General features: G+C 44.1%; 1 protein-coding gene across 1 annotated transcript in view; it reads right to left on the bottom strand.

Moving 5' to 3' along the window:
* Positions 1-21,590, bottom strand: part of LOC138664107 (zinc finger protein 585A-like) — a 132,613-nt gene that overhangs the window by 86,273 nt on the left and 24,750 nt on the right. The window contains exon 10 of the mRNA XM_069750534.1: positions 18,167-18,257. Within this exon, the coding sequence (XP_069606635.1) occupies positions 18,167-18,257 (91 nt within the window). The remainder of the gene's footprint in view (positions 1-18,166; positions 18,258-21,590) is intronic.

The following is a 21,590-nucleotide window of genomic DNA, read 5'->3' as shown; positions in this document are numbered from 1 at the left end:
AAACTTACCGTGCTGTTCAATATGTTATTCAGTTTAGTAAAAAAATGTTGCTAACACCCATGTTTTAGTTTTTTCTTCCCTTTCCAGATTCAGCAGAAACCGATATTTGTCATAACTTGAAGTCTGGTGGTCTTATGGTCGTGAAAAGCTATGTCAGTAAAACTTGAAGGAAAGAGCACCTGGATCTACACTTCACACTGCAAAAGAGACCGGACCAGCGCTTAGTCACAGTAACATAGTAACATAGTTAGTAAGGCCGAAAAAAGACATTTGTCCATCCAGTTCAGCCTATATTCCATCATAATAAATCCCCAGATCTACGTCCTTCTACAGAACCTAATAATTGTATGATACAATATTGTTCTGCTCCAGGAAGACATCCAGGCCTCTCTTGAACCCCTCGACTGAGTTCGCCATCACCACCTCCTCAGGCAAGCAATTCCAGATTCTCACTGCCCTAACAGTAAAGAATCCTCTTCTATTTTGGTGGAAAAACCTTCTCTCCTCCAGACGCAAAGAATGCCCCCTTGTGCCCGTCACCTTCCTTGGTATAAACAGATCCTCAGCGAGATATTTGTATTGTCCCCTTATATACTTATACATGGTTATTAGATCGCCCCTCAGTCGTCTTTTTTCTAGACTAAATAATCCTAATTTCGCTAATCTATCTGGGTATTGTAGTTCTCCCATCCCCTTTATTAATTTTGTTGCCCTCCTTTGTACTCTCTCTAGTTCCATTATATCCTTCCTGAGCACCGGTGCCCAAAACTGGACACAGTACTCCATGTGCGGTCTAACTAGGGATTTGTACAGAGGCAGTATAATGCTCTCATCATGTGTATCCAGACCTCTTTTAATGCACCCCATGATCCTGTTTGCCTTGGCAGCTGCTGCCTGGCACTGGCTGCTCCAGGTAAGTTTATCATTAACTAGGATCCCCAAGTCCTTCTCCCTGTCAGATTTACCCAGTGGTTTCCCGTTCAGTGTGTAATGGTGATATTGATTCCCTCTTCCCATGTGTATAACCTTACATTTATCATTGTTAAACCTCATCTGCCACCTTTCAGCCCAAGTTTCCAACTTATCCAGATCCATCTGTAGCAGAATACTATCTTCTCTTGTATTAACTGCTTTACATAGTTTTGTATCATCTGCAAATATCGATATTTTACTGTGTAAACCTTCTACCAGATCATTAATGAATATGTTGAAGAGAACAGGTCCCAATACTGACCCCTGCGGTACCCCACTGGTCACAGCGACCCAGTTAGAGACTATACCATTTATAACCACCCTCTGCTTTCTATCACTAAGCCAGTTACTAACCCATTTACACACATTTTCCCCCAGACCAAGCATTCTCATTTTGTGTACCAACCTCTTGTGCGGCACGGTATCAAACGCTTTGGAAAAATCGAGATATACCACGTCCAATGACTCACCGTGGTCCAGTCTATAGCTTACCTCTTCATAAAAACTGATTAGATTGGTTTGACAGGAGCGATTTCTCATAAACCCATGCTGATATGGAGTTAAACAGTTATTCTCATTGAGATAATCCAGAATAACATCCCTCAGAAACCCTTCAAATATTTTACCAACAATAGAGGTTAGACTTACTGGCCTATAATTTCCAGGTTCACTTTTAGAGCCCTTTTTGAATATTGGCACCACATTTGCTATGCGCCAGTCCTGCGGAACAGACCCTGTCGCTATAGAGTCACTAAAAATAAGAAATAATGGTTTATCTATTACATTACTTAGTTCTCTTAGTACTCGTGGGTGTATGCCATCCGGACCCGGAGATTTATCTATTTTAATCTTATTTAGCCGGTTTCGCACCTCTTCTTGGGTTAGATTGGTGACCCTTAATATAGGGTTTTCATTGTTTCTTGGGATTTCACCTAGCATTTCATTTTCCACCGTGAATACCGTGGAGAAGAAGGTGTTTAATATGTTAGCTTTTTCCTCGTCATCTACAACCATTCTTTCCTCACTATTTTTTAAGGGGCCTACATTTTCAGTTTTTATTCTTTTACTATTGATATAGTTGAAGAACAGTGATGATCGAAGGAAAATGTTGCTGTTGTTTTTGGTCCTGAGGCAGGGGGTCATCCTCACCCCTACCTCCTCGGCCCCTATTGTAAATAAGAATACCGGTGCTACTATTCTCTGGGTAAACCTAACGGCCCCGGTAAATATCTGGTGATTTGATTTCTGCAATGTAGTCAAGTGCCCCGAGACTCAGCGGGTGGTAGAGGGAATTATCCAGTATTATATATGTGTTACCAGAGATAACAATTGTGCTGGGAAGATATTTTCATAATGTGTTTAATGGTGGATACTATGGGAATTTAGGCCATATACAGCTCCAGGATATTAGCTTCAGACCAACCAAGGCCCCTGTTACCAGTACAGCTAAAACAGGCCCAGGTGAACGTTTGCAAAATATAGTTAACGAAGTAATCCCCATTCCAGGTCTTAGTTGGCAAGAAGTCTTCTCTATAGAAACACAAACAGTCCCAAGGAAAAAATGTATGGTTAGAATGGGTAAGATACAATGTACGAGTCCAGAATATCTCTGTAGGATGTATTGCTTGTGCTGCAGCGAATACACATCTATACACACATGCATTGTTTTTTCCTGATGACAATACCACTGCCTGTGTTATGAATCTGTTGAAGGGTCTAAAGCCCACTGATTGCTCAGATTATGTCCCACTAATTCATGAAGCACCTAAACTAAAGGTCCCAGGGGGAATAACCGTATTAGCTGATAATTATACCTGCTATAATTCCCACGACACTACAGGTACACCAGTAGGGGTCTTCGAGACAGGGTTCTGCAAAGAGAACAGTTCCCTACTGATTTGCTAGCTAATCATACACAGTATATGTACGATATTTATTGGTTATGTGGAGATGGTAAGCTCCATCCTAGGTTGCCTAATGCCTGGACAGGTCAGTGCACCCTTGTTAAACTAGCTATGCAGTTCAAGATTTTACCTTGGGATCCAGAGACACCTGATGAATATACCAGAAAGAGGAGAAGTCTCGATCAGCTCCACATGAGTTACGAAGAAAATCCATTGGTATATGTCGATGGCATTGGAGTGCCAAGGGGGGTGCCTGACCAGTTTAAAGCCCAGAACCAGATCTATGCTGGCTTTGCTTCTTTAATCCACAGGTGCAGATTAATAAAAATATTGATTGGATCAATTACATATATTACAGTGAACAAAGGTTTGTCAATTTTATCTGTGATGCTTTCCAGGGTATAGTTGAGGAGTTGGGCCCTAACACTAGAATGACCCTCCAAAACCGACTAGCCCTAGATATGATTTTAGCTGAGAAAGGAGGAGTCTGTGGAATGGTGGGAGAGGAATGTTGTACCTATATCCCTCAGAACTCTGGGGTAAATGGAAAGACCATGATAGCCCTTAAAAAGATAAATGGGTTAGCAGCAGAATTAAAAACTAATGCTGGAGTAGACACATCTTTCTTTTCCGGTTGGTTGGGTGGGCTCAAAGGATTCCTTCAACAAGCTTGTCTAGTACTGATTGCCCTTCTTGTAGTTGGATCGATAATCCTCTGTTGTATTATTCCCCTGTATAAAAAGGTTATCACTGAGGCAACTCCGACTGGCACCTTCCTCAACCAAGAAGTAGACCCACCAGAGTACGATGGTACTGATCCAGGGGAAATCCCTAAGTACGTCCCCTTCAAGAAATTAGACAAAACCCTCTATTTTCAGATGATGTAAAAAGATTTAGTTTAGGGACAGTAGGAGAACTCCATGTGAAGCTAGTGAAGGGTTCAGCTGCCTGGAGGCCTCTCACAAGGGGAGAGCTTCTGAGGTGTCTGGATGAAGAAATCCACCTCCCCTTTCCCCATCACATGGACAGTCTCGAAGGAACTTTCTTTTTAGGGAAAAACTTAGTGTTTAGGGGGGATTGTCAAGGTGAAAATATATGTCTTTATACACTTTTGTACTTTTATATATTCTTATGCTGTGAAACAATAAGTTTTTCCCTTCATACTTGCCAAATGCAAATTTAACTGTATTTAAGATGGCTGCCAGTATTCACCTTTGCCCTACTTTTTGTTCTTGCCAAGAATCTACTTTCGTTTCTGAAGCTAAAGTATCATTTCTCTGGAAATCGAAACTTAACAAGATGTGGACAAAGGAAGATTCATCAGATGATGTCAGGCCAACCAGAGGGACTGAATACTAGATACATTGCTTAAACCCCGCCTAACCCTGCCCTCTGCACACCTTCCCCCAATGGACCATATAATGTTGTGTATATGAAATAAACAGTTCAGTTGCTGTGAGGTTACCACTACGTGTGGAAGCATAAGCAGACTCTGAGTTTGAACCAGCTTTTGTCTGACTCATTCTTCACTCCGGTACCACTGCTTTTAATCTGATTTGGAATGACTGGTGGATGAAGGGTATTGTCGTGACGACCCCGACATGTAGACTGTATATATGTTTTTAAGAATATTTGAGCCGATGGATCCATGGTATGTCCATTTTGCAAGCCTGCGAGAAAAAAAAAAATCGCCATACGGATGACACACAGATAAATTTGAGCGTGAAAATCACATCCTCGTATTGAATACGGAACAGTGTTTTGGGACAATTACTGCGTATTACGGCCGTAAAAAACGGACCGTATTTTCATATGCCTAGTGTGACGCCGGCCTTACTGCCAGGCAGGTATATGATTTCTCTGTCATTCTTCCCCTCTCCATGGGACATATTCACACTATGAAGTTCTCCACCGTAAAAATATTGGAGTCTGGTGGTTCACGAGGAAAAATGTCAACATACAATATTCTGATTCAGTTAATGAACCAGGATATTCTGGATGACATGTGAGTGCTATGCGGAAATGCAGACCCATTCCCTTGAATGGGCAAATTCAATCAAGCGGATGAAACCCAGACATGTAGCCATTTTTTGTAGGACAGCTTTGGAGTGTGTTCACACCTGAGTTTTCACTGTTCTTTTCAGGAAAATGGAATTTATGTCCAAAACATATCAGTTCATTGGCGGACATACAACCAGTTCAACCGATGCAGTAGCATCGGGGCCCAGAGGCTCCGAGGGCCCCTGCAGGCAGGGCGGCGTTAGGGGCAGGCAGCTGCCTTGGGCCCCCGCTCCCCCAGCTATCGGCACATCACGCAGCCGCTATGGGGCCCTAATGAGGCAGGGTGGCCTGCCTGCCTCCAGTGCCGACTCCCCCACCGCCGCCGCATTGAACTATATCGGCGTCTGCAGGTACAGTTCAAAGAATTGATGGTGGAGAGAGGGTCAGCTGACGCTCCCTCTCCCATCATTCCCGCTCTGCCTCTGACACTGCAGGTGCGCGATGACGTCATCGCGCACTCACTATGTGCCAAGCAGTGCAGTCGCAGAGACCGGAGCAGCGCAGGCACGAGGAGAGGTGAGGTGTGTGGTTTTTGTTTTTATTTACTATAACAGTGAGTACTGGACTGTGGGGCCATTCTCGGGGAAAGGGGGGGAGAAGCGGGCTGTGTTATATACTATGCGGGCTGTGTTATATACTATGCGGGCTGTGCTATATACTATGCGGGCTGTGCTATATACTATGCGGGCTGTGCTATATACTATGCGGGTTGTGCTATATACTATGCGGGCTGTGTTATATACTATGCAGGCTGTGCTATATACTATGCGGGCCGTGTTATATACTATGCGGGCTGTGCTATATACTATACGGGCTGTGCTATATACTATGCGGCCTGTGCTATATACTATGCGGGCTGTGCTATATACTATGGGGGGTGTTAGGACTTGCGGAACGCACCAAATAATATTATTAGAGAATATGATGTGCATTCTCAGTCCGGGGTCCACTGTGCAGAGATGACACCTGCAGCTGAGTAATGGCAGATGGACGCTTGCTCACACGTGGGTTTGACCTCACCCAGTGTGAATGGAAGCGAACTCTGTTGCTTCACAGAGTCGCCATAAATATGCTGCGCCCTGTCAGCAGTCACAGGGTGCAGCTGAAAGACACTAGTGGGATCCCTATGAATCACCCCCACTAAACTGGTGATTGGACTCGCTCTGACCCTCGGTGGCTTTTTGAGCCCGCGCCTGAGGACACCCTGAGTCAGATCCAGAGTCCAAGCGGGAGTTCCCACCCTACACTGACCGGCTGTCAGGAAAGCGCACTGATTGCGCACAGTGCCATACAGGCGGGCACTGCGAATAGACGCAGAAACGTGTGCTAAGTGTGCAGGTAGCACTGTCGGGCGCTAGGTAGCTTCCACCATTTGCGAGCAGTCATCATCACTAGGAATGGGAATGATTAAGGAGCTTTCATCCATCGACAGACATTCATCTACACACACAGGTTATCAAGTTTATACTAGTGCATGGCCGCATGAATAGTAAAAAGTGAAGCGGTGTTTAAATCCCGCCACAATATCGCTGATTGGTCGCGGCCAGCTGGGCGCGACCAATCAGCAACCCCTGATTTCCGTTACAGACAAACAGACGGAAGTGGACCTTAGACAATTATATATATACTAGATGGCAGCCCGATTCTAAAGAATCGGGAGTCTAGAATCCATATATACTTTATTTATTCAAATGTAAGAATAATACAATTAATAAATAATAGTAAGAAAGAACAAAAAATGGCTGCACTCACCAGCTCTTGACAATTCTTGTTATTTAAGGTACAGTTACACAGGATCCATGAACATGCTTATGAGGGGAGGGATGAAAGACATCAGACGACAACTTTCCGCATCATTACCATACTTTATATCAGACCTGATGTTACGTGCGCCATCAGCAGCTTTGGGCTCTGTGTCATTAGTATACTTAACAGTATCCAGGCACTTGCATCTATCCTCTGTACTCTTGTTAACACGCTGTTTGCGCTTACGTCCGGCATCGGCGGCTTTTCGCTCTGCATCATTACCATACTTTATATCAGACCTGATCTTACGTGCGCCATCATAAGCTTTGGACTCTGTGTCATTAGTATACTTAACAGTGTCCATGCGCTTGCATCTATCCTCTGTACTCTTGTTAGCACGCGGTTTGCGCTTACGTGCGGCATCGGCGTCTTTTTGCTCTGCATTATTAGTATACTTTCTATCAGACCTAATCTTACGTGCACCATCAGCAGCTTTGGGCTCTGTGTCATTAGTATCCTTACTATTAGAGCTCATGTTGGCTAAGCTAAACAGCTTTAAGCGTGGTGGTGGCAAACAACAGGTTAATAAGAGGCAGTGTCAGGTAGTAGGAAAATAGCCAGTTAATAATAGGCAATAGTTCTTTGCAGGAATGCAGATATTAATAAATAGGCAGTTTATATTGCAGAGAAATTGCTGGGCAATAATGGACAATGTCCTTATGTGGCAAATAATAGAGCAATATACCCAATGTGGCAAAGAAGAGGTTAATAAACGGCAGTCTCTCAGTATAACAGTCAGTGAATAATAGGCAGTATATGGAGAAAACACCAAACAAAAGTTCAAAATTGGTGTGAAAATGTCACTGAACCACTTCACAACTAAATATATATAGTTTTGGTAAATGGTATTATCATTTTTTTGACGAAATTCGGCAGGAGCTTGAAGAGCAACGTCACTGGGCCCGCCTCCACGCAGTAGAAACTTGCTGTGAGGTAAAAATTCAAAAATCACACCAAAATGGCGGGCGGAGTGTGTCACAGTACGGCACGTTTCTGATTGGTCGCTCGCAGCAGGCGGCAACCAATCAGACACTGGACACTGTTGACGTCACTTATCTCCGGACATTAGCTCCGGACATTAGCTCCGGACATTAGCTCCGGACATTAGCTCCGGACAGGAAGTTGGCACAAATTGCAGGAAGTAGTATTCTAGGCAATTATATATTAGATATATATAGATACCCGATGCGTTAGAATTGGGCCACCATCTAGTATTCATATAAACATTGGTGCTTACATTTATGTTTTAACCCATTGGACACACTGACATTGTTTTTCTCCTGTCTTTATTTTAAGAGTCAAAACTTTATTAGTCATCTATAGCTGTATGACAGCTTGTTTTCTACAGGATGACATAGTTTTCAAAGACACCTTTTATTTTACCATATGATAAACTTAAAAACGGGGAAAAATTTTTATTCTCTCCCTTACACTGTCCTCCATATTATTCTCTCCCTCACCGACTGTCCTCCATGCTATTCTCTCCTTCACAGACTGTCCTCCATGTTAATGCTCTCCCTCACAGACTATCCTCCATGTTATTCTCTCTCTTTCACACTGTCCTCCATGTTATTCTCGCCCTCACAGACTGTCCTCCATGTTATTCTCTCCCTCACACACTGTCCTCCATGTTATTCTCTCCCTCACAGACTGTCCTTCATGTTATTCTCTCCCTCACAGACTGTTCTCCATGTTATTCTCTCCCTCACACTGTCCTCCATGTTATTCTCTCCCTCACACACTGTCCTCCATGTTATTCTCGCCCTCACAGACTGACCTCCATGTTATTCTCGCCCTCACAGACTGTCCTCCATGTTATTCTCTCCCTCACAGACTGTCCTCCATGTTATTCTCTCCTTCACAGACTGTCCTCCATGTTATTCTCTCCCTCAGACTGTCCTCCATGTTATTCTCTCCCTCACAGACTGTCCTCCATGTTATTCTCTCCCTCACAGACTGTTCTCCATGTTATTCTCTCACTCACAGACTGTCCTTCATGTTATTCTCATTCTAGTATATGTATGTAGTTTATTTATGAACGCTGATTGGTTGCGCCCGTCTGGCCTCGACCAATCAGCGACGCGGGATTTCGGTTACAGACAAACAGACCCTTAGACAATTATATATATAGATGAGAGGTGATTGCACTCTACCCTATGAGGGGGCTACATTATACTATATAAGGGGGGCTGCATTATATTCTATGGGGTTATATTATACTCTGTGGGGTGGCTGAATCATGCTCTATGCTATGGGATGGCTGCATTATACTATATGTGGGCTGCATTATACTGTATCGAGGACTATGGGGAATACATTATACTATATGAAGACGTATGGGGTGAATTATACTATGGGAAGTGAATTGTACTACATGGATGACTATGGCGGTGCATTATACTATATGGAGCACTAAGAGGAGTGTATTATACTATGTGGAGGGCTGAGCAGTGCATTTATTATATGGAGGACTATGAGGAGTGTGTTATACTATATGGAGGACTATGGGAAGTATATAATACTATATGGAGGACTGAGGAGTGTATTATACAATGTTGAGAAATATGGGGCATATTATATTATATGGAGGACTATGGAGTGTGCATTTTACAATATGGAGGACTGTGGTGCACATTATAACATATGGAGGACTATGGGGTGTATTATACTAAACAAGCAAAATGCTGCATATTCATCGAGTGATTGGATTGTTTATGCTGAAACAAAAATCATTGTTCTCAGCAGCACATCGCCGGTGTAAACTGTAGATGTGCTGCTGATAACATGATACTGTATGGTGCTCTGTTAGTGATCTAATAGTGATCATTCTGTCGACATCATTCCTTATCAGTTGGTGTAAAAAGGCCGGGAAACAAGCATTGAATGGTTTCAATATTGTCGATTGCACTCATTTAGCGGCCTGAACTCAGCGCAAATAAATACAACCAAAATGCTTCTGTGTGATGTGCAATATGTTAGCATTTGGGGCCCCATTTTAAACTTTACCTAGGGCTCCACTTTGCCTAAAACCAGCCCTGCCTGTAGGGTGGCTAATATTGAGGGCAATCTGGCTAGTGTATCCGGCTCCGAGGGGCCCCTGGCCAGATTGCGCTCATGTGCGGTGGGCAGGGAGCAATCTCTGCAGCTCTGCTGCCTGCAGGATAAAATGGCAGCGGAGCAGAGCTGCAGGGAATGGATCCATCCTGCTTCCTTGCTCACACACAGCAGCGGCTGAATTACATCATTGAGCACTGCGGCTGTGTGAGACAGGAAGCTGCTGGCGATGCTGTGGCTTCAGAATACTGAGCGCAGAGGTGAGGTGTGTGTATGTATGTATATGCAAAGAGGTGAATAGTGCTGTGTGTATAGAGGTGAATGGTGCTGTGTCTGTGTGTAGGTGGAGGAGAGGGCAATGATGGGGGTGATGGGGCAGAAGGCAATGATTGGGTTGACAGAGGGCAATAATGGGGTGATGGGGCGGAAGGCAATGATTGGGTTGATGGAGAGGGCAATGACAGGGGTGGTGGGGGAGGAGGAAATGATGGAGGTGGTGAATGAGCAATAATGGGGGATGGAGAGGAGGAAATGATGGAGGTGGTGAATGGGCAATAATGGGGGATGGAGAGGAGGAAATGATGGAGGTGGTGAATGGGCAATAATGGGGGATGGGGAGGAGGAAATGATGGAGGTGGTGTAATGGGCAATGATGGGGTGGTGGGGAAAAGACAATGATGATGGTGGTAGAAAGGGAAATGATGGGGATGATGGAGGAGGAGGCAATGGTGGAGGTGGTGGAATGGGTAAAGATGGCGGTGGTGGGGAGGAGGAAATGATGGAGGTTGTGGAATGTGTAATGATCGGGTGGTGGGGAAGAAGACAATGATGATGGCGGTGGAAAGTACAAAGATGGGGTGGTGGGGGAGGAAATGATGGAGGTGGTGGAATGGGTAATGATGAGGTGGTGGGAGAGAAGGCAATGATGGGGGTGGTGGGGAGAAGACGATGATGGTGGTGGAAAGGACAATGATGGGAGTGGTGGGGGAGGAGGAAATGATGGAGGTGGTAGAATGGGTAATGATGAGGTGGTGGGGGAGAAGGCAATGATGGTGGCAGTGGAAAGGACAATGATGGGGTGGTGGGGGGAGGAGGAAATGATGGAGGTGGTGGGGGAGAAGGCATGGATTGTGGCAGTGGAAAGGACAATGATGGGGGTGTTGGGTGGGAGGAGGTAATGATGGAGGTGGTGGAATGGGTAATGATGGGGTGGTGGGGGAGAGAGCAATGATGGTGGAAGTGGAAAGGACAATGATGGGGGTGGTGGGGAGGAGGCAATGATGGAGGTGGTGGAATGGGCAATAATGGGGTGGTGTGGAGAAAGCAATAATGGAGGTGGTGATGAGGGCAATCATGGGGGTGAGGGCAATAATGGGATGCAGGGGGAGGAGGACAATGAGGGGTGTGGGGGATTGGGATGGGAGGAAAGGGGATTTATAATGGATTTAGGAACAGGGGGAGGTGGAGGAATACATTATTATCAATTATTTTGTCTAACACAGTCCTTTAGTATAAAGTGTACTCACAAGTGATGAGCGTTTTGATCAGGTTTTCCCGAGCACGTTCGGGTGGTTTCCGAGTATTTGTGACCGCTCGGAGATTTAGTTTTCATCGCCGCAGCTGCATGATTTACGGCTGCTATCCAGCTTGAGTACATGTGGGGATTCCCTAGCAACCAGGCAACCCCCACATGTCCTCAGGCTGGCTAGCAGTCGTAAATCATGCAGCCGAGTCAACAAAAATGAAATCTCCGAGCAGTCACAAATACTCAGAGACCACCTGAGCGTGCTCGGGAAAACCCGAGCAACGAGTATACTGGCTCATCACTATACACTTATGTATACCACAGTCACTTAGTATATAGTGTACTCACTTATGTATAGCACAGTCCCTTAGTATATGTATGTGTATATATATATATATATATATATATATATATCTGTGAGATGTGTCGGTTCTGGAGCTTGGCCCCTCTATTCCCACTCCCCTGTAGTGGTGGGATATGGGGTGGTAGGGGGTTAATGTCACCTTGCTGATGTGGGGTGACATTGAGAGCGGTTGATAATGGAGAGGCGTCAGTGGGACGCCTATCCATTGCTAATCCTGTTGTGGTGAGGGTGTGAAAAGAGAAATGGAGACACAGCCAGAAAAAAGAATTTTATTGTCCTTAGTTTCACCATACTTACCATACTCAAGCGCCTGCAAAAAGGGTAAAAATAATGAAGAAACCGTGTGCTTGCTTTCCGCAGTAGTTCAATTAATAAGGAGAGTCCCACGACGATCTCCCCTATAGAACAGTGACATTGGGTGATGTCACTGCTCTATAGACCTCCAGTGACACACTGACAGGAGACAATGGCTCCTGCTGTGTATCACTGAGGTTACCTTAGTTCAGAGTCTCACTTTATGGCAAAGCTGCCTGGGATTTTTCCCACACAGCAGTGCCAGACGTGTGACTAGGGACTATTTTCTCACAGGGGCGTAGGAATACATTGTGGAAGGATATCTTCCATCATTGTATTCCTGGTGCCCCTGGAGAGCGGTCACATCAGCTGATGCTGCTGCTCTCCACGGGAGATCGTCGAGGGACACTCGTTTTAATTGGATTTCTGTGAATCAGGGAGTATAGTGTTTGTTATTTTATTATTTGATACAGGTGACAGTGGCTTCTGGGATCAAGGTGATGGTGAATATGTACTCTATGTTGTATGTACTGTATGTCTGTATGTATGTACTGTATGTATGTCATGTATGTTGCATGTTCTGTATGTATGTACAGTATGTTGATTGTTGTATGCAGCATGTTGCATGTTGCATGTCGCATGTAGGATGTTGCATGTCACATGTGGTATGTTGCATGTCACATGTGGTATGTCGCATGTGGTATGTTGCATGTCGCATGTAGGATGTGGTATGTTGCATGCCGCATGTTGCATGTCGCATGTAGTATGGTGCATGTAGTTTGTCGCATGTCCCATGTGGTATGTTGCATTTTGCATGTGATGTGGTATGTTGCATTTTGCATGTGGTATGTTGCATGTCGCATGTGGTATGTTGCATGTCGCATGTGGTATGTTGCATGTCGCATATAGTATGTTGCATGGCACATGTAGTATGGCACATGTAGTATGTCGCATGGCGCATGTGGTGTGTTGCATGTCGCATGCAGCATGTCGTATGTTGCATGTGGTATGTAGCATGTTGCATGTCGCAAACAGCATGTCATATGTCATATGTTGCATGTTGCACGGGGTATGTGGTATGTTGCATGTCGCATGTGGTATGTTGCATGTGCTATATTGAATGTCGCATGCAGCATGTCATATGTTGCATGTCACATGTGGTATGTTGCAGGGTGTATGTTGTATGTACTCTCCTCTTAGATAGATGAGATAGATAAATAGATAGAAGGAATCAGAAAGTTAGAAGGAATAACATAGATAGAATGAGATAGATAGATGTAAAGAAATAGAGAGACAGATAAATAGATGTAAAGAGATAGTTAGATAGATAGATAGATTAGCAATTTTGTCAGAAAACTTACGCTAGCAGTGGGTTACGGCGTTATGTCCTGGATGGAAAAAGTTTTCCGGCGTCCAGGACAGCACAATTTGCATATCCAGACTTCCGGGGCACAGAGGTTAGCGTGAAAAGCCGGCACATGCGCAGTAATGTGTTGTATGCTTTGCCCACAGTTGGGCAAAGCATACTGCGCAGGCACGAGATGACACTTTAATGCACAGGTGCTAAATACAATGCCAACGCCGGGAAGAAGATTCGTAGTGAAAAGCAAGAGGTGGGGAGAATCGGTGATTAGGCCCCACCCATCGGACCGGACTGGGGTGATTGACAGCGAAAAACGGCGAGATTACTAGGGTATTTTCTCTGCAAAGGTGGGGAATCAGGGGATAATAAAGGTACTAATGTAAAGCAGAGCTCAGGCCCTATTGAACTATATTCTTATCTCCTATCGAAAAAACAGGTGACAGGTTCCCTTTAACTCTGCTGCCCGACTAATTCATCTCTCTCCTCGCTACTCCTCCACTTCCCCCCTCTGCTAATATCTTCACTGGCTCCCATTCCCTCAGCGTATCCAGTTCAAATTACTAATACTGACTTACAATGCCATCCATAACATGTCTCCTCCATATATCTCTGAACTAATCTCCCGATATCTTCCCTCACGTAACCCCAAGTCCTCCCATGACCTCCTCTCCTCCACACTTATTTGCTCCTCACCCAACCGCCTCCAAGACTTCTCCCGAATATCCCCCATCCTCTGGAATTCTTTGCCCCAAAACGTCCGACTATCAACCACATTTGGATCCTTCAGATGGAACCTGAACACCCACCTCTTCAAAAAAGCCTACAGCCTGCACTGGCCCCGCTGCCTCCTCACCACTACCGGAGCTACCGCCTCACCAACACCGGAGCTCCTGCAAACCTCGACCTACTGTCTCCTTCCCCACCATCCTGTAGGATGTAAGCCTGCAAGGGCAGGGTCGTCACCCCTCTGTATCAGTCTGTAATTGTTAGTTTGCTTAATGTAAGTGATATCTGTAATTTGTATGTAACCCCTTCTCATGTACAGCACCATGGAACCAATGGTGCTATATAAATTAATAATAATTATATATATATACATATATATATATATAATGTATATACAGTAGCCAAAATGGTAGCCAAAATGGCTACCAAGTGGCCAAAGTGGCTACCGAGGTGCCGAATGTGCCAAAGTGGCTACCAAGTGGCAAAAGTGGCTACCGAGGTGCCTAATGTGCTAACGTGGCTATCAAGTGGCCAAAGTGGCTACAGAGGTGCCGAACGTGCCAAAGTGGCTAGCCTGTGGCTGAAGTGGCTACCAAGGTGCCGTGCCAAAGTGGCTACCAAGGGGCTGTGTGCACCAAAGTGGCTACCAAGGATTCCTGCATGCCAAAATGGCTACCAAGGGGCCAAAGTGGCTAACATGGGGCCCCGCACATCAAAGTGGCTACCAAGGGGCCAAAATGGCTACCCAGGGGCAGGGCCCTGCATGCCAGACTTGCTCCTGAGATTCATTGGCACCAAAGTGGTTCCTGAGGGGCCCTGGGAACCAGACTGGCTCCTGAGGGGGCCCGCACAACAAAGTGGGTCTTGGACTTCACATGCTAAAGTGGTCCCTGAAAGGCCTCGCATGCCAGACTGGCTCCATAAAGGTCCCGACATCATAGTGGCTGCTGAGGGGCCACACCATGCCAATGTGGCTTGTGAGGGGCTGCACTATGCAGTCGCTCTGGCTTTTACCAACCTGAGATGATTCGCACCACAAGAATGTCCACAAAATATTTCCATGAAAATGCGATATGCGCTTTTGTCCATTTTTATTTTTCAGGGGTACACCTGCAATTAAATAGTTGCTATCATTACTAAGGTCCCCATCACACTGAACGAGCATCCGATCCATAACGTTTCAGCGATACCCCGCTGTGACTGTGGCAATTGCTGCATGTGACAGTGGGATACAACATCGCAAGGGGGATTCCTGAGCATGGCAGATCCCAGTCCCGGCCGTTTTCATCGCTGGGGTGTCATGCATCATTCACTCCCAGTGAAGAAAATTGTTCACTGTGACCGCTGCGCTTGCAACGCTGCGATGTCGGGTTTGCGACGTTGCAGCGTCACAATCGTCAGCGGTATCATTCAGTGTGAAGGGACCTTAAGGACTTACTAGTCCACTAATTGTACAATTTTATTGAGTAAATAGGGACCACTGCACTGCTATAAGAAATGTATGTGACAAGGTTCCCTGATTTCTATAATAAATATTAGTGGCCTGATTAATGAAAATTGCCTCAGAGTAAAACCATTTTGGTTGTCCAGAGCAACCAGAGGTCAGCTTTCAGATTTGAAACTGCTGAGGTAAAGTGAAAGCTGACCTCTGATTGGTTGTCGGGGCAACTAGAACTGTCTGTTAGGCAGTTTCACTGTGTGAGGCCTATTCTTCCTAATCTGCTAGTCATCCTCTAATTTCTGTGTTCGGTGAACAACATAAAGCAGAATTTCTGAAGGAATTTCCACTGAGGTAAATCTGCCCCTAAGGGTGTATTCACACGTGTGAGAGGAGCAGTTAACAAATCACTGCCATTTTTTTCTCACAGCAAATTTTGCCATACAGTATTATGTAAGGGCTGGGAGCCAAAGAATAGGGCATGTCATTGTTTCTTTCCCGCAGCCCTAAAATACAGTATTTCACCTATGTTATTAATTTCCATGGGGGGACTATGCCATGCTTATTCCACCAGATTTGCTACAGGTTTTGTGGCAATAAAGTCGTTTCACACAGGTGATTCTTTGGCGCGAATATTGCCGGACATTTTAGCTCTACAAATCACAGCCTATTATTTTCAATGACCGTATTCACATGAACACATGACATCACATGGCCACATGTGAATATGCCCATTGATAACAATGGGTCATGATTTTTAGCGAGAAAATTGTCTGTAATTCTCATGCTAAAACAAAAAAAAACAAAAAAAAAATCGCCCCTGTGAAACGGACCTAATGCTGTGGATTTGCTGCGTGTCTGCAACAATTTTGCAGTCTGCAGTAAATTTCGGAAAACATCCATAGGTCTCAGGCATACAGCAGAGTTTGATCATTGATTTTTCAATTCCGTTTGGAGGCGAAAACCAGGAGTCAAACTCAAAGACAAGATTTATGCTGGAAAGATTTGCATCAATTTTGTATTTTGCACCTACTCCTGATGCTTTTCTAGGGCCTTTCATGGCCCCTTTGTAAACGTCGATGTTAAAATCACCTGCAAAAATGCCCAGCCAGATGTTTTTGCAAGCGATTTTCAAGGCTCCCATAGGTTATAATGGGCAATTTCCCAGCACTAACGCACTTAAATGGGGTTAAGCACATTAGTGATTGTGATACTCAGTCGACTTTTTGCTTGCAACCTTCATTTGACTTTGCAACTTTTGACACCAGTCACATGATTTGACAGGTGTTACACTGCCCATTGAAATCAATGGGAGAAGGGGGGGGGGGGGGGGAATCGCTACATCCCTCCCATTGGCTGCATATACAACCCATCCCATGTTGTGCCATCGCTATACACAATATTCATATTCTAACTTTACTTTCTTACAGTCGACACCTGATACACTGCTCTAAAGCTGGCAGCGCTGTTCAAGCACCATGTATTTCCTTCAGGAAAATGCCCATCTAGTTATTATTATTATTTGTGTTCTTTTTTGAGAATGGAAATCAAAGTTCTGTGTGATGCATGATAAGCTTTTTTTGCCGATAAAAAAAATATATATATATATAAATGTATAATGTGAATGAAAACAAAGGTGTCATTTTCATTCACACTATTTACCGATCACCATAAATCACTATATTGTACATGTTGTTACAATTACAGGGACACAACATATGTCCATGTTCACTGTGATGATTTTGTATAATTTTTGAGAATAATTCTATAGTTAGAAATCTCTGGTGATTACTTTTCAGCACTTATAATGTTCTGGCATGATATCTGCATATAACGTTATATTATGCATGTAAAGAAGAATGCTTTTGATGCTTTCAGGCTGAGAAGTTTCTCCACAACAGTACAGCCTGTGGCTCAGTAGTAATGTTTCTACCTTCCATATCAGGGGTCTTGAGTTCAGATCCCCAGACATCCACTGAGTGTCCTGTATAAAACAGGGCTGTGAATACATAAGTATCTCTTCTGCTTCAAAAGTGGCAAAAATCTAAAAAAAAGTACATGATATGTCATAGTAACAAAAAAGGGGCATGATTATAGAGCTATAACTGAAAAAAAAATCATTACTAAAAATAGTGAGTTAAAAACCATCAATATATTTTATCACATATGTAAAATATAAAGTAAAAAAATGGATGAAGTGTAACGTAAAAAAATCACTAGATGTAAGAGGGAAGATGTCAGAATGTAAGAACATGATTGTACAAAAATGAGGAAGGGAACCAAAATGTGTTTTAGATTTAGGAATACAGACACATAATCAACGTGTTTAATTAGGGAAAAAATATACTATGTAATGATCAGAGTGGATGGTAGTAGGTTTACAAAAAACAGGGTTATACTGGACATTGCAGAAGTCTGCAGCAGATCACCATATAATGTAATATAATAATAATTATCATGTGCTGCAAGAATGATAATGTAAACTGACCAGATGTGTGCAAGAGATGAAATGTCTGAACATGTCACAAAAATAATCATATATTATTATAAGCACAATCATGGCGCATAAATAAATACCCATAATGGATTTGTGTTCCCTCTGGGATGGAGCCAACCCGATGTGCGCTCCTGGCACTGATTTTTTTTAGGTTATACTCACCCGTGCAGTTATCTGTGAGAATCTCCTCTTTACACCGCTCATCACCTCTCATATATGTCTCTGTAGTATTAATATGGGGCAGATATTTACCCTGAAAGAAAATTTTTAAGAGTCAGAGAAAGATGAAAAAATCATAACCAGAAAATTGGGGGAAGATCCAGACAACATTTAATGTCTATGATCAGCTTTACCCTGTCATCTCCACCAACTATAAAACACACACTGAATGGCCACATTATTAGAGACACCCGCGTTGTCTATTCAGATCCTCAGCAATTCAGACTGTAATAGATTCCACTAGACGAAGAAGAAAGGCCGGGGTCACACTAGCGAGTTTTACGGACGTATGAGAGGCGCAAAAACTACGAATTGCACACGGACCAATTATTTTCTATGGGGCAGCTCCTATCTGCCGTATATTTCTCAGCTGTATTTTACGGGCGTAGAAAATCACAGCATGCTGCGTTTGTCAGCGTATTGCGCAAAAAATCCACCAATGAAAGTCTATGGGGGCGAAAAAAATACGGATTACACACGGACCATGAGTGTGACTTGCGAGAAAAACGCAGCGGTGTTCTAGAGAAAAGCCGGTAATTCAGCGCGGTGTACAGTAAAATCACACTGACAGGTTAGAATAGAACAGATTAAATTAATGTCTACAAATAGTATAGGGAGAGAGGGAGAGAGGGAGAGGGAGGGAGGGAGGGGGAGAGAGAGAGAGAGAGAGAGATTCAAAAAAGAGGCAGCACTCCATTGTTAAAGTGAAAAAAAATGTGGAAGGTTTAATCAACCCACATAGCCGTTGTGAATCTGGTGCAATCGTTGGACTGGTTGCCTGAGGCCCTGCACCTGAAGATAAGTACAAGCGTTGTGCTGTTCCTTTTCTTCATATATATATATATATATATATATATATATTTTTTTTTTTTTTTTTTTTTCATCCAGCGCTAGATAGCAGAAAAGCCGGTAATTCAATTGCTGGCTTATGCTATCTCCTTCCCAAACCCGACATGATATGAGACATGGTTTACATACAGTAAACCATTTCATATCCCTTTTTTTTGCCTATTCCTCACTACTAATGTTAGTAGTGTGTGTGTGCAAAATTTTGGGGCTCTAGCTGTTAAAATAAAGGGTTAAATCGTGGAAAAAACTGGCGTGGGCTCCCGTGCAATTTTCTCCGCCAGAGTGGGAAAGCCAGTGACTGAGGGCAAATATTAATAGCCTAGAGAGGGACCATGGTTATTGGCCCCCCCTGCTAAAAACATCTGCCCCCAGCCACCCCAGAAAAGGCACATCTGTAAGATGCGCCTATTCTGGCACTTAGCCTTTCTCTTCCCACTCCCCTGTAGCGGTGGGATATGGGGTAATAAAGGGTTAATGTCACCTTGCTATTGTAAGGTGACATTAAGCCAGGTTAATAATGGAGAAGTGTCAATAAGACACCTATCCATTATTAATCCAATAGTAGTAAATGGTTAATAAAACACACACACATTATGAAAAAAGTATTTCAATGAAATAAAGACACATGGTGTTGTAATAGTTTATTATACTCTCAATACAATTGAAGACCCTTGTCACCTGAAAGTTAAAATAAAAAATCAACAATATCCCATACCTTCCGTCGTTCAGTCTTGTCCCACGCTGTAAATCCATCTGAAGAGGTTAAAGATTTTTACAGCCAGGAGCCTGCTAATGCAGCTGTGCTCCTGACTGTAAAATCTGGGGATTGAATGGAAAGCAGGGGAACGTAGCTACCTAGAAAACATATTCATGTTTTCATGAATATTTCAGCCCATGGATCCATTGTATGTCTGTTTTGCAAGCCGGCGAGAAAATCTCGCTGTACGTATGCCATACGGATTACATATGGAGATTTACATACGCAAAATAAGCTGCCAAACCCTGCCTATGGATGACATACGGATCACTATTTTGGGATCATTACGCATGTAAAATACGGACAGTATTTTACTACGCTTGGTGTGACCCCGGCCTCATTCTGTGGGATTATCGGCCCATCCGCAAATAAAATGGAGATACTGATATGTTGTGAATAGTCTCTGTCATCTCATCCTGAAGATGCGCTATAGGATTAAAACATGAGGACTATGAAGCCCGGGGAAGCAACAAAAACTCTCTAATGTTCCTGGAATCAATCCATGACTAGTGGATCATTATGTCATGGTGCATTGTCCTTCAACCATAGGGGAAACAGCCGCCATGAAGAGATGATCTTGGCTGACCAAAATGCGTATGTTATCCCTAATGTTCAAACATCCATCCACAGATAGCAAAGGATCCAGAATGAGCCAAGAAAAAATAGCCTGCCATTACTCTACCTCCAGCCGCCTTAAATGATGACACCTGATAGATGGTGGCACAGGAACTGTTCATCTGATGTTATAGCCCATCTGTGCCAAGGAAAAATGAGTGATTTCAAACACATTAGTTGGACACCAGTCCTGTAGTCAGTTAAAATTTACAACACTGTGCACTACCTACAATTTGTAGTGAGCGGTATCCACGCTATGCAGCGATGAGGCAGTGACCCAGCAAAGTTCCAAACAAAAGTCTCTTTAATGCGTTTCCTTGACAGCATTAATGTCCAACTCACAGCATTACACAGTACACAATATCCTCCGCATCCCAGCCTGGAATCATATCCTCCAGTTTGCAGCCAATAAACACGCCAGTCCACCTCCAACTCCAGTTGCCATGAGTGACTGCACCGCTATGTACACTGTGGGTGCCAGGCATCTCAGCTCCCCTCGCTGCTTCGCTCCACTTGCCCGTGTTGCCTCACACAGGTGGAGCTCTGCAGAGCCGACTGCACTGCACTCTAGCAAACACCAGGCTGACACTAATGCAGGGGTCAGACATGCGAGAAACTCGCACGAGTCTCACATTTCAATACCCGGCACTGCCGCCGGCACTCGGACAGGAGTGTGCGGCTGCATGTATTTCTATGCAGCAGCACGCTCCGGTCCAGAGTGCTGGCGGCAGTGCCAGGTATTGACATGTGAGACTCGTGCGAGTTTCTTGATTGTCTGACCCTGGCCTAACTGTGACCCTGACCCACCGAAACCCATTACTGCAGGGCTTTTAACCAAAGAACCTGGAGCCTTCGGCAACAAGGAAAACCAGGTCAGGAAGGAAACGGACTGCCACACTACCATCCTGTAGTCTGTTTCAAAACAAAAGTCCAGCAGCTTTTCTCAAATCTGCCCTGGAGAAATAGCTTGTCCAAGACTAACACTCACTTTTATTTTTTTATTGCAATCACAGCTACGGCTGTGACTGCAATGCACTCCCATGGCCTCAATACGCCTCCATGCGCATCAGGGGGAACATACAGTGACCCTCACATGTAACACTTGTCACTGCCTCACATATTATTAATATCTTCCTCAACAAATCA

This window comes from Ranitomeya imitator, chromosome 2 (assembly GCF_032444005.1).
Source record: "Ranitomeya imitator isolate aRanImi1 chromosome 2, aRanImi1.pri, whole genome shotgun sequence".
In the NCBI taxonomy this organism is placed as follows: Eukaryota; Metazoa; Chordata; class Amphibia; order Anura; family Dendrobatidae; genus Ranitomeya; species Ranitomeya imitator.
This window is presented reverse-complemented; position numbering and strand designations above follow the sequence as displayed.